A 13,266-nucleotide genomic window follows, 5' to 3' on the forward strand; every position below is an offset into this window, starting at 1 on the left:
TTTCAGTATGTTCCTACATACATGTGTCGCCATTTGTTCTTGTTGTAACGTAATAGTGTTGTAATGATGCAGTTCCGGAAGCTGTTACAGCTCATTTTGATCGACCCTTGCCACCGATTGGTCGGTACTTGGACTGCAATGCGCACGGTATTACTTGTAATCGGATACTTTCATTCTTTCCTTGTATTCCACCTTTCGCAATTTAATGACGGATATTAAATGTCGAAGTTTTCATCCAGAAACGTCCAAACGGTCATTGCGCAATTGATTTTGTGTTAAATGTCAAAGTTTTTCCAGTTGACATTTGTTTGCTGTGGTAAGGTTGTGCTGCGTATCACGAGCACTCAATCTTTAATCTCAAATACTCTTCCCGTTGCGCCTCGTCAGTTTTTAAACCCTATTCAAATAAGAGCACACTGTTGGTATTTTGGAGCTTCAGTTATCACTTTCGACCGATCGCTGTTGGATTGCCGGACCACCGGTTTCGTACAGATGGACGACTCTAGTGACCAGCGCGTAACACAAGCTTAAACAAACAGAGATAAGAAAATACACTCAAGTGGTCACTGTTGAGTTTGAAAGAGCCAGTGACTAGCACGATGAGGGTCCTCCATTTAACGAACCGTGCATTCCCGCAATTCCGACTGTCTACCAAATATTCGTCGTGTTGAAGTCGTATAGTCGATCTTAATACCCCTGACAATTTGTTGGTTGTGGGACTTTCCTTGATCGCGTGTCATTTGTTGGGTGGGATTTTTGGTTGCGTCGAGAAGACAGTGTTAAATGAACAAGCGACGCTGACTGGGCATTGTGACGTATATTGATGTAAGTAGTGTTAGATGAAGCATTGTCCTCGTGTTGGCATTTTACCATAGCTTTAAGCATATAATCTACACCCGGTTTACAATCCCTTCGAGGTTGAGGTTAAATGGTTGTTGCCGGTGGCGGATGGACAAACCGAGTGTCGGGAAACGGACATTTGGTGGCGTCAATCACGATGTCGAATCACTCGCCTGGAGATATGCATCAATGCCGACGGCGCCTGCGATTGCGACATACGTGCGTGTGCTTGTTAAAATCCAAACTTCTACCTATTCGGACTTCTACGATTATTCGCTTATGTTGCCAAAGGATTTCAGCCAACACTGCCGGATTTAGTAAAGCGTTGTATTCAAATATTTATCTTAACGGAAGATTACTATCTGGTTTGTCAAATTGTGTCTATTTTTCCTTTCGTTTGCTGGATTTCCCTGAGTTGGCATTGTTTGGTTCTTTTCAAAGTTTGCTACAGGTTAAAGGTTTCCCACATTTTTGTCCATTTATCTGAAGCACAAGCGTATAACTGGGGTAAAATGAGAAACAGGCGATTGTGCCGCACACCGGTTTCCTTTCGGCTTGGCGCGGTTTGATGCAATCGTAGGATCGAACCACTTCTGCCCCTCTCGCCGCTGTAAGTTCTTTGCATTGTCGCCCGATGCGGCGGAAACCCCAGGGCAATTACGCTGTTGGTCAATGGAGAAATTGTTTCTGGTCAAAATGCAATCACGAACATTTGATACCGGTATATCATGGTTAGCGAAAAGATTTGCCAACTGAAGGATACTGAGGATAAACCTATAGGTCAGTGGTTGATTCCGTCAATTCTTTTTCGTTTATTTTGTTTCACCGACTGTAACAATTTTTTTTTTCATTCTGCAACGTAAAAATGTAGTTTACAATACGATTTGTTTTCATGCATCTCATGTGTTGGTATTGTATATTTTCTCGCCGCTAACAGGTTTACATGGATACAGATTACTTTCTCTCCAAAGTTTAATTTTTTTCCCCAAAATAACCGCGGCATGAACAAGCTTTACGCTTGTTTGCAGAAGATAATTCGTTGGTTTCTGTGCCTTAAACTCCCGAAAGGCAAATGACTCTTGTACACCAAAGGTACAAAAATTTAAACTTTTTTGCGTCTTTTGCATTCAAAACAACCTGTGAAGCTCGGGTTTTGAGTTATTTGCGAAATTTGTTACCATTTTTCGTCCGCTGTGATTTTAATGGAACGCACAGTTTCTACGTGGTGTCACAAACGTTTCCTTCAGAATTGGGAGACGAAACCCAGATTTCCCAATATCATTATCGGTTCGACTTCCCTCACTATAGCGTATTTGTAATAAGGTTAACCTCACACAATTCGGGCGATTCTCTTTTTTTCAAAGGGAAGGAAAAATCCATTTATCTACATCTGCAGCGTGCCAAATTGTAGGATGTCAGTGAGATGACTGCGTATCGCATAGTTAAAGCTTTTACTTGCCTCACATTGGTCAGGAATGATGGTTCTCCAGCTTTCTGCCTTTACTCCTGCGTGTTTGTTGTCGCAACGGGCAAGTGGCAACGCGGAATGTTTCGCACCGACTTGCAGTTTCCCCAGCGGCAACTTGAAATAATCTCTCGGGTCAGCGCAAGTGTGAATGTTTTTGCGCACAAGAAAACGACCGAATTGATACAAGACATGTGTATTGCTTGGAACTATAACCTCTTTTGGTGAATAAATCTGTGGATATAACCGAACGAATGTTATCAAAACGTCTACACGCAACTGTATTCATGGCCGTTCTAGTGAAACCGGAATGTTGAGTGCCTTCTGTGGGAGCCGCTATGTTTGGTCGCGGTCTGTATGTATTTATAGTAACTTATGAGTGAGTTGCCAGCGGTGCGTTTGCTGTTCGAAGGTCGCCGTAAAACATTCGATACACGACCACGTACCGTAAACTCGCCACCGTTGCGTTTATTTTAACCGCACCTGGCCTTCAAACGTTACATTACAGGAGGCGACACCTGTACTTCCCTAAACGTTGCAGAAGCAGCAAGTATTGGTTCGTCTGTCGGATATTAGTCGAGTTCCAGTGATACTGACCAATGAACTCAACCCTGTATATTTTGGGTTCCTTTGCAAAAAAATGGAACTCGGGCCCCGGTATATTCTGGATGGAATGATAATGCGTTACTGATGGGCGCAAGGTTACCACGTAATTGATACGGATAGCAATCTTGTACGCGCCGCACCTTCTGTGTGCGGGCAATTTTAAATTTTGGTCCTTCCTTTTTTCCGACATCGGTGCCGACGAAAACCTTCTTGAGGTTTGATCAGGCCAAGTATTGGCTTGGTGCGATCTGTGCGTGCTACAAAAATAAACAAAACTCAGTCGCCTACGCTTCCACGGTTTTAACCGTTGATAAATTAATTCCAAGTGCTCAATGCATTTCGGTTTTATCAGACACAAGGTACTTTTGTTGCCTGGATACAGCTTTAATTGTGTTGGTTTTGTCACTAATCAATTGCTGTCTTATAGAATAACACATTGTGGAAGAAGGACTCATGCACATCATGTACATGTGTTGGTGGATTGGTGACGTGTGAACAACAGACTTGCACTGACCCCCAGTGCGACACGACAAAGGTATATTACCTTCAGTGGAAGGCCAATACATTTCGACCAACTTAAACATTTTCTATCTAAAACTCACTATGTCTTTGACTTATATTTATTTACGACAGGGAGAATCACTGATTATTCCTGCTAACCGCTGCTGCCCAGTGTGTAGTTTAGTTTCAAGACGACATTGTGAGCTTAACGGCGAAATTGTGGCGGTGAGTTCCTCTTGTGTTGATTGCTTTTCGTTGAAGTGTATTTAAACATGGACAAAGGCCACCGCATTCGATCCTCTTTGTCAACCGAGACTCGTAAACTTGCCCCTATCACATTCCTTTTGTATGACCCGAGTCACAGGGCACATTTGATTGCCATCGAACTTCTTTGCAGCACGACACGCGTTGGGATGGATCTAGCTGTAGCAGGTGTAGATGTAACGACGGCGTCGTTTCTTGCTCGCCGTTGACTTGCGATAGATTACAATGTGGTTACGGCGAAACGAAAAAACAAGTTCCCAAGCATTGCTGTCCTATATGTGTTAGCCTAGCAGGTTCGTCGCTGTGTGATTACTTACATTGTATTGTCATGTTAATAGTTTTTCTACACACGATACCAAGTCTTCATTGTTTTATTGGTATTTTGATTTGCTAAACTTATCTTACATGGATTGGTGATCTTCAGATTCATGCTCGTTCCAAGGACTCACTTATCGTGACGGAGAAATGTGGTCACCATCTAAGTGCGAAAAAGCTGTTTGTTCGAATGGTGAGATCGTAAAATTATATTTATCGCACGCGATACACGGTTAAAGCACGTTACGTCAGTTGTTTCGTAATGTTTGTTTTCGCTTCACCGTGAGACCTTTGCGCGCGCGCATTTTTCCGGCGCGCTATTTCAATACACGGTGTGAGCAAATATTTGCTTCCATCCTCCCCATTACACACTACTCATCCGGCCCCACTCTGCCCTCCGACAGTGGTCGCTGTCGGATGTAATATTTAATCCCTATGGCAGACGGATGGGGTTTGATGAAAGGTTCACAAGCATTCAAGCTGACAGATGAAGGTCGATAATGTCTGAATACATTTTTTTCAGGCAAGGTACTGCTCCATGTGGCTCGGTGCGATGAACTAGTATGCGGACCTGGCGAGAAACCTGTGGTGCTGAAGGATGAATGCTGCCCTACCTGCGTCGGTCGCTCCTGCATCCATCAGGTAATCCGTTTTTAGCCCAGCCCGTCAGGTGTTGACCATTAAAAAAAGAAAACCGCACCCTTAAACAACAAGACGAACGTAAAGTTGTCAGTGGGATATCTATATATTTTAAAAAGTTTAATGTTCCTTCGACCAATCTGACCCCTTCACAATTTGTAAAGCCCGACATGCGATATTTAAAGAACCAAACTCCAAATATTTGTACCACAGAAACAGTTAATCACGTTTTCAATGACAGGATCACGAATACAAATCCGGTGAAAGTTTTCATGTTGATGTTTGTGAGCGATGTTTGTGTGAAAATGGCCAATTGAGATGTAAGAGGGAGGAATGTGATGACGATATTATGGATGTTTCCTGCCCTGACGGGCAACGAGTGTTGAGGGGAGAGGACGAGTGTTGTCCTCGATGCGTTGCATCTCAAGGTTTGGTGTTTTCCTGAAATATTTTTTTCGGTTTCGTGTGGATAACATTAGTGGACCTCGTGGTACTGTTGGCATCTGCCTTGTTGGATGTAAGTCAACTTTTCATGTCAAATATTTTCCTAAGAGTCATTGGGACAAATACTTTCCCTTCGCACAGTCAATTTGTCATTCTGACCATACATTCTGATATCTCTCTTCGCCTTAACATATCTCACTATTTACCAAGGTTCGTGCGAGTATGCCGGCACTACACATTACCATGGAGAGCTTTGGAATATTTCCAAATGTCAAGTTGCCTATTGTAGCCAAGGAAACGTTCGCTCCTCACCGGTTCAGTGCACACCGGTTCAATGCAAATGGGTGAGTCGAGTTCATTTTAGTTTGCGGTGAGCGGTTTGTATAATTTCGCGTGTTGAACGAAAAGAACTGATTAATTGTGTTTTCAAAACTGCATGCAAATGTGTTTATTCGATAATTTTGGGTTTCTCGTGGTACATTTTGCGATTTCTCATCGCAGAATGAAAGACGGGTTCACATTTCCTGCTGTCCCGAATGCCTACCTGTGATTTCTTCGTGTCACCACAATGGTTTCAACTACCGTGATGGTGACGAGTGGCAGGGTGGTTTGTGCGAAAGGTGCAGTTGTGTCCATGGGGTTGTTCAATGTTTTAACGTACAGTGTCCACTATGTCCTGTGGGAACAATACCACAAGTGGTACCAGGTTGGTAATAACTTATACAGTAAATTATTTTGTGTGTAGAAATTGATGCATTTCCAAGCATGTTAAACAATGTGTTGTTGGTCATAAACTGTTTATGTGAATGAATGCAATTTTTTCTCGAAAAAAATCTACCTAAAACGTTTCGGCTGTACTAAAACCTTAACTACGTCTTCATTCTGTGTTTTCACCAAACAGGCGAATGTTGTCCGGATTGTCAGCCTGTCACTTGTCATAACGATTGTGTGACTTGCGACGAGCCAGGTTACGGTCACTGCACCTCATGTAAGCAAGGCAGACTTCTTCAGGAGGGCAAGTGTGTGCGCAGATGTCTGCCCGGATATTACCAGGAAGGCCTGCAATGCCTCGGTATGCTTCCCCTTCCCCTTTTGCTTTGAACGTGCGACTTTCAATAGATCCAAAACACCATTGAATTTGTTCGGTGGTTTTGTAATTTTGGATAAAACTTGTCTGCTAAGTTTACTGTGGTGCCACTTTTCAAACAATAGATAATATATTATTAATATGAAATTTGTTTCAACCAACAAAAAGCATTTCAACTCAAACATTTTTTAATGCATGTTTATTGTTACTTCACCCCCTCCTGATATCTGTGTAGTTTTTGTACAGTTGATAAAAATTTGGTGAAGTTAAATAAAATATATGTACGCAGACACTTAATTTTCTTGACATCGGTGCATTGTATGTAGGCGTGTCTAACGCATACTTTTCATAATCTCTCAATTGTGATATGTTTATATTCTTTCATTTTAACTCGGAAGGGGGACTATAGCCAACCGATAATTTTGATCCATTCAATTTCGCAACCTGAAATTTAGCTTTTAGAGTCAAGTGCCGGCTTGTGTGTCAATTTCAACAGCTAATCGCTGTAATTTGCTCCATTTTAAAACCTTGCCACCTTCGCAGCTTGTCATTCGTCGTGTGCCACTTGTTCGATGGGAAATTCCCCATCCACATGTACGTCATGCCAACCCGGGAGCTTTCTGCAGGAGGGTCGATGTGTCGCGGCGTGTGACGTCGGTTTCTATTTGAGGGGTGATCGCTGTGCGGGTTAGTGTATTCCTTACCATTGTCGAAAACCACAGAATGAAAGTAAACGCCTGGCTGCTTTCCCCTGGGAAATTAAAGTCTCCTTCAAGTTTGGTTTATCGTATGATTGATCACCAATTTCGTTGTTTGCTTCTTGTGGATTTGATTCCAAATTGTTTTTTCCAGCATGCCGAAAAGGTTGTGAAGTTTGTGACGACGCAACAAGTTGTCACTCATGTGTCGACAAAACCCGTCTGACACAAGGTGGCGCATGTGTAAAAAGTTGCTCGGATGGTTTCTTCTATAACAACGGATCATGCACTGGTATGAATCACAACTTTACTTCGTATTGAAACGACTGAGCTATAACGGGTGTTCTTTAACCAGCTTGTGAAGACTCCTGTGCGACATGTAGTGGTAAGAATTCGTGTCTCTCTTGTCCAATTCATCACTTAATGGAAGATAAACTCTGCAAAGAATCTTGTTCGTCCGGATATTTTCAGCTCTCTATCTCAAGATGCGCTGGTGAGTTCAATAAGTATAGGTGACTTTTAAAATTGCCGCATACTAATATTTATATAAAACACTATTTCGTCGTTGGTTTTCATGAAACAGCCTACTGCTGATGCCTTTTGCTAACTTGTCTGTGTTCTTTTTTTTAGCATGCCACAGTTCGTGTGCGACCTGCACGGGTTCTTCCCCTTCCAACTGCGTCACTTGCAATGCCGGATCGTATCTTCACAACGGTCGATGCATCGCTCGCTGTCCAACAACCCATTTCGCCCAACACGGCATTTGCAAACGTAAGATTTTGCGCTGGTTTCAACTACAGCGTGCAAACGTACACGTAATAAACGAGTAGTTGAAGCAAAATAACATGATTTATTAAGAAACGCGCTGTTGGTGGTTTTTGATTCTTAATCAAAATAACGTTGATTGTAGGTTGCCACGAAAGCTGCCAGTCGTGTACAGGTTCAAGTGCCGACGAATGTACGCTCTGCGGATCACCATCACATGTCATTCAAACACACATTGCAAACTCCAGCAAAGGCACTTGTGTGGAAAGTTGTAGAAGTTCGTATTACCTGGACGGAATTGTGTGTAAACGTAAGTGGTGAAATTTCATGTTCAATAAAAGTTGAGTTGACATTCATTCATTTGCGAGCAACGGTTTGGTATCATGTAACTTAGACTCTTGTCAAAGTTTTTGAACTCTGAAAATGTTTTTTTTTACAATAAACTGCCAACAAGCATTTCGTTCTAGCTTGTCTCAATTCATGTGGGACGTGTGTGGGTCCAAACTCCTGCTCATCGTGTAAATTTCGTACCGACGTTCTCATTGTGACGTCAGAAAGGATTGGTGATTGCATCACCAAACAAGATTGTCGAGAGAGTTCCCTGGATGTCGATAGCGTTTACGGAATTTGCTTCAACGCGAGCGATAGTTGCGGTGTGCAATCGAGAGTTTTGAAGGAAGATGTATGTGTGGCGGAATGTCCGTCTAATTCATTCGCGCTGGTAAGTCACGACGTTGTTATTGAAGCCATTGTTAACACCGTCCGCATAGATTTGTTCCGCCAAAAACGTAATTGCTTTACATTTCATAACCTGCGCATTATTTCCATGGGCCAGGTGTGTGTATTGACACCAACCTTTCTTTGGCAAATGGATGTAAGAGCCATCGCAAGTCTTGACATTGTTGATCGGTTGAATGCCTTTCACGGCCAATGTCAATCACCTCGCCCATCTACCCATGTTTTTATATATTTTTCAGAGGCTTGAGGTTGGCACGATATGTTTACCTTGTGGCGAGGATTGTAGTAGCTGTCAATCAAGCGACCGATGCGAGGAGTGCGTTCACGGTAAATTCCTTTCGCAACTCTCGAGCAATTGTGTGGGTTCATGCGAAGCGGGATACTACGCCTCTGTGGGTACAGGTAGGTCACAGCGTGGAGCTGACAGACAGCTTTTTCAATATTTCATTCTTTGGGATTAGAGGTGTCTAGATGGCTAGACATGTCAAAAAATTCATTTCCTTGTTACATTATAGCATTTTTGGATTACACTTTACACATATTACTTACTATGTTCCGATTAATGTGCATTTGTTAACTATGGAGAAATTGAATTAGTCGAAAAATGTAAGCATGACAAATCGACAAAAAATACTGACCAGCTTAATATGTGAATATTCATTCAGAAAATGGTCAGTTGAAAACGCCGATAACTTTTGTTCTCTAGGAACCTGTCAGAAATGTCCGCCATCTTGTGCTACTTGCGCCACTCTCAGTTCATCCCCACAACCTGTGTGTACGTCATGCCGTGACATCAGCGCTGTGTTGCAACATGGACATTGCTCCTCGTCATGCATTCAACAATTTTATGTCCACCATGAAGCTGGTTAGTGGAAGTACAATGTGTATATGTTGGGGAATAGTACAAAGTATGATAAGGAAATTGCTGTATTTAAATAGTCGTGTGTTTAAGCTTCAAATCAATATTTAAAAGTGTAACAACATGATTGCACATATCACACTTTATTATTAGTTACTGTTGCTTATCATCAAAGAAAACAGTTCGGAAATTTTTTAAATGTAATTGCATCTTTGAAATTGTCGTCAATTAGGTTCTTGTTTCTTGCTCTGTTCGCAATGTCTGGTTCATGTGTTGTTGTGTTGGTGAGGTAGTTCTGTCTATCGCCACGCCATTTTAATAAATTCATTTCAGGTCATATGGGATCTGCAGTTTGTCGAGAGTGCGACTGGAGTTGCCTTCGTTGCTCTGGTCCCACGTCACGTGACTGCTTGGAATGTATGCCCGACCACAAGCTCGAAAATGGCACCTGTGTTGGAACCTGCTCCCGAGGTGAGTGTCACTTCACGACCAAATTTTATTCTTTGTTGAAGCTAATTGTATATTGGCTCGCTCTGTAGATGGGTGTGGACTTTACGCAGTAGTTCGTCACATATACTTTCATGCTCTGTGTAGAGTGGGTGAAATACGCGACTTTGAACAGTTGAAGAAGTCAACTTTTAAATACCGTTTCATAATCTTATTGTTTTTAGGTTTTTACCAATCTTCAACGGAATGTTTGCCGTGTTCTGAAGATCATTGTTCGTCGTGTACCACCAGATGGCAGTGTTCAGCTTGTGCGGCACCATATTATGTGCACGGTAAGGCAATATAAGCGTTAGAACTTCCAAGAATTTCCACATGTTAACGACTAAGTAAAATGGTTCTAATGACAGAATACTTTTGGATTAAAGCTTGTGTTTTTGTTAGACAATAAATGTGTGTCGTCGTGCCCTCGCGGATATTTTGGTGACGTCATTACGCGAAATTGCGTTTCTTGTCCTCCCCACTGTTTGTCGTGTGATGACGCGAATAGTTGTACCCAGTGTAACGCTCACACCTTCCTCATGGTTGGAATTGAGAACCTCGAAGATACAGGTACAACCCACTAAAAAAATCATTGGCGTGCATTATATTTCGTGTTGATGTGATAAAGATTCAAGAAGAAGTCAACAGAATGCTTCCAACTGTGTGCGTCATTGTGGTCATGGTTACTACAGCAACAAAAAGTCTCGAATCTGCGAGGTAAAGGGCGGAAAGTTTTTTCTACACGCATTTATGACGTAAATTTAATGAATACTTGTTTGAAAGGTCAATCGGCATGCTCCATCCCTTACGGTTACCGGTCGCCTATTGGTCGGTTTCGGGTCACGTGCGATGGTAGAGGTGCTGCGTGTGTCCGACCTTGATACCAGTCTCAATGACTTGAGCATAGTTGTTGAAATGGCGCCTGCAAACGGCTGGTTCGAAGTGGATAATGTAAGTCAATATTGAAGGGTAATATTTGACTTGGTCCGTATCGTATAACCTTGAATTTCATAGAGTGTATGGTAACTATTGCATTGGTTATTTTGATTGTATTAAACTGTGTATAATCTTATCTGCATTTGCCAATATCAGACCAAAATTCCTGTGGGTGAGCGTATAAGATATACGAAAGTGGTCAACGGGGGTTTGTGGTTCATCCACGATTCATCGCAACAGCGCCACGGAGTGGCTGCTTTCAAAGCTTCAGACAATCAACTCAGCTCGGTGCAAAAATCTTTGGATATTGTTGTGGTTTCCAAGTCTCCGCCTAAGGTCGTACATAACGATCCACTCTTTGTGAGGTAACAAACCTTGTGATATTTTGTCAATCACAATCTTTGTGAGTTTCGTTTCTGGCATTTCGATCTAAAGTTCTTGTTTTGATGCATAGTATTGGTCAGTCCGCAAAATTAAACGGACTTCTTATAAGAGACGAAGACAATGCATATGACGTAACAATTACGTTAATCGACATACCCAAATATGGTTCATTGGTAAAGTTGCCAAACTACGAGACTGCAATCAAGTCCTTCAAGGTATCAGATTAAGCCATACATATGTAATTACATATATTTATCATGTTCATGGTTTTCACTTCTTGTGTGGTTTCTCTTTCCATTCCATCAAATCAACATAAAACGTTTCAGATCAACGACATGCAAAAAAATCTGATTTATTATGTGGCCTACAATAACATTTCTGGAAGCGGGATTGTGTACGACAGCGTAACACTGCAGATAAACGACAATTACCACGTGATCAACACCGTTCTACACGTGACCATATTGCCCGAGGTTAGATATTGCAAAGTTTAGTATTTCTACTTACTCGGTAACAAAGTACAAAGACATCTTTGTTAAGTCTGAAGTGGTGTTTTGCACGGGAAGTGTTATTGTCATGCTGTTAACTAGTACAAAGAAACACATTATATTTTCACAGAGGGATTTTTCACCTGTCCTCATAAACAATAAAATAACCCGGGTAGTTAAAGGTCAATTGTCACGCATCACTAATCACCAACTACAGTTGATCGGAGGCAACATAAAAGACAAATCAAAGATCGTGTTCGTTCTCAATCCGAAAACTACCCCCAAAAGGTTTGCTGGAATACTAAAACATAAAATACATAAAAGCTTTTATTTCCATATCATTGTTTGTTTTGTGATAATATAAAAAACTTTAATACATCCTCGTGTATTTATGGCAGTGGTGAAATCCTCTTAATGGTCTCCGAGCTTTCTGACGCACCGCATAGATATGGAATCGACATAGACGATTGGATGCAGACGTCCCAGGGTTACTATAGGTCACAACCTGTAATCCGCTTCAGCCAACGTGACGTAGATGACGGATCTGTGTGGTACAGGTACAGAGGGGATGATGAAGAGGAGGAAGCCGAATATGCTGCTCTTGAATTTGAGGTTGGACGTTTTTGTATAAAAGATTTTTTTTTTTGACATGACTTTACATGCTCCATCCTTAAAGATTACCCGATTATATTTATTCGTTTAGTGTGCGTATAGTGTCCGAAAAATGATACGATCACGCGCACAATGAACGTTTTACTTTTGCGTTCTAATATATTGGCCTTGACAGCTTTTAGAAAAGCTACAACTTTTCCATAAAAGTCGAATAAATTGATTTAAAGATTATTGGTAATCATGCGTAAGCCTGCCAAGATCAAACAACTCGGATACAACAACAATTTGTTGATCCATTTAACATTGTTTTGTTGGGTTTACGTTGGTGTCATTTGTAAGTTGCACAAAATCACCCATTACTTTGTTACTTAGGTTTACGACGAGAGCGGCGACGTGGCCGAACCTCTTGTAAGCGACAAACTCCAAGTGGCGTTAGTAAGTGAAAACACCCATCCCCCCCGACTCGCTAGAGGGGTAACGTCACCACCCCAAATATCGGCCAACGAAGGTCGGATTACTATTCTCCACAGCGGATACTTGCATTACACGGACGAAGACACTCCAGACAGGAACATCATTTACAACATCACGAGGTAATTCAGACACAAATTCCTCTGAAAATTTGGGCTTCAGCTATTATATGTTGATCATTTTGTCCATGGGACTTGTTTTCGGATTTGAATTGAAAGGCGCATGACTGGTAATGTTTGTTTTTATTAGATCACTGAGTCCGGAATACGGGAGCATCGAACATGCCGACCATCCCTATGTTCCAATAACGGTGTTCACGCAAGCTGATGTTGACTCCAACAAAATCATGTACCGACCTCCCATTGGCGGATCCCGCGCCCTTTCGTCTAATCAAGATGATCGCGACAACATGTTTGAGTATGGAGGATACCAGACATTAACCGCTGCTGCTAGGTACTAACCGCAACATAATGTCTAAATGTTTAAACGCTTGTTTGAGCTTACTTACATATGCATCCAGTCAAAACGAAGTAACATAACAGAAAGCTTCATTAATATTTGAGTTTAAAACGTTTGGTGTCGACAATATTAATTGCAAAATTGACTTGAATGTGCGGTTTGCGCTTTATTGAGCAATGTACATACATTCGGCACTGATCTGTAACATC

At 41.8% G+C, this 13,266-nt stretch overlaps 1 protein-coding gene across 2 annotated transcripts in view; it reads left to right on the plus strand.

Annotated features, from left to right (window-relative positions):
- Nucleotides 1–13,266, plus strand: part of LOC145896153 (extracellular matrix organizing protein FRAS1-like) — a 41,075-nt gene that overhangs the window by 8,060 nt on the left and 19,749 nt on the right. Inside the window, exons 3-31 of one of the 2 annotated variants that reach the window (XM_082985013.1) lie at nt 3,339–3,446; nt 3,545–3,637; nt 3,810–3,969; nt 4,101–4,184; nt 4,515–4,633; nt 4,872–5,058; nt 5,285–5,418; nt 5,576–5,780; nt 5,976–6,146; nt 6,705–6,848; nt 7,014–7,151; nt 7,215–7,352; nt 7,490–7,630; nt 7,770–7,934; nt 8,092–8,345; nt 8,602–8,764; nt 9,069–9,227; nt 9,555–9,692; nt 9,893–10,000; nt 10,110–10,277; nt 10,336–10,424; nt 10,491–10,658; nt 10,800–11,008; nt 11,098–11,242; nt 11,354–11,500; nt 11,646–11,803; nt 11,914–12,127; nt 12,500–12,720; nt 12,848–13,051. In XM_082985013.1, the coding sequence (XP_082841139.1) occupies nt 3,339–3,446; nt 3,545–3,637; nt 3,810–3,969; nt 4,101–4,184; nt 4,515–4,633; nt 4,872–5,058; nt 5,285–5,418; nt 5,576–5,780; nt 5,976–6,146; nt 6,705–6,848; nt 7,014–7,151; nt 7,215–7,352; nt 7,490–7,630; nt 7,770–7,934; nt 8,092–8,345; nt 8,602–8,764; nt 9,069–9,227; nt 9,555–9,692; nt 9,893–10,000; nt 10,110–10,277; nt 10,336–10,424; nt 10,491–10,658; nt 10,800–11,008; nt 11,098–11,242; nt 11,354–11,500; nt 11,646–11,803; nt 11,914–12,127; nt 12,500–12,720; nt 12,848–13,051 (4,532 nt within the window). The remainder of the gene's footprint in view (nt 1–3,338; nt 3,447–3,544; nt 3,638–3,809; nt 3,970–4,100; nt 4,185–4,514; nt 4,634–4,871; nt 5,059–5,284; nt 5,419–5,575; nt 5,781–5,975; nt 6,147–6,704; nt 6,849–7,013; nt 7,152–7,214; nt 7,353–7,489; nt 7,631–7,769; nt 7,935–8,091; nt 8,346–8,601; nt 8,765–9,068; nt 9,228–9,554; nt 9,693–9,892; nt 10,001–10,109; nt 10,278–10,335; nt 10,425–10,490; nt 10,659–10,799; nt 11,009–11,097; nt 11,243–11,353; nt 11,501–11,645; nt 11,804–11,913; nt 12,128–12,499; nt 12,721–12,847; nt 13,052–13,266) is intronic. The other variant, XM_082985014.1, reaches the window with a different exon arrangement.

The sequence above is a fragment of the Ascidia mentula genome, chromosome 3 (genome assembly GCF_947561715.1).
Source record: "Ascidia mentula chromosome 3, kaAscMent1.1, whole genome shotgun sequence".
NCBI lineage: Eukaryota > Metazoa > Chordata > Ascidiacea > Phlebobranchia > Ascidiidae > Ascidia > Ascidia mentula.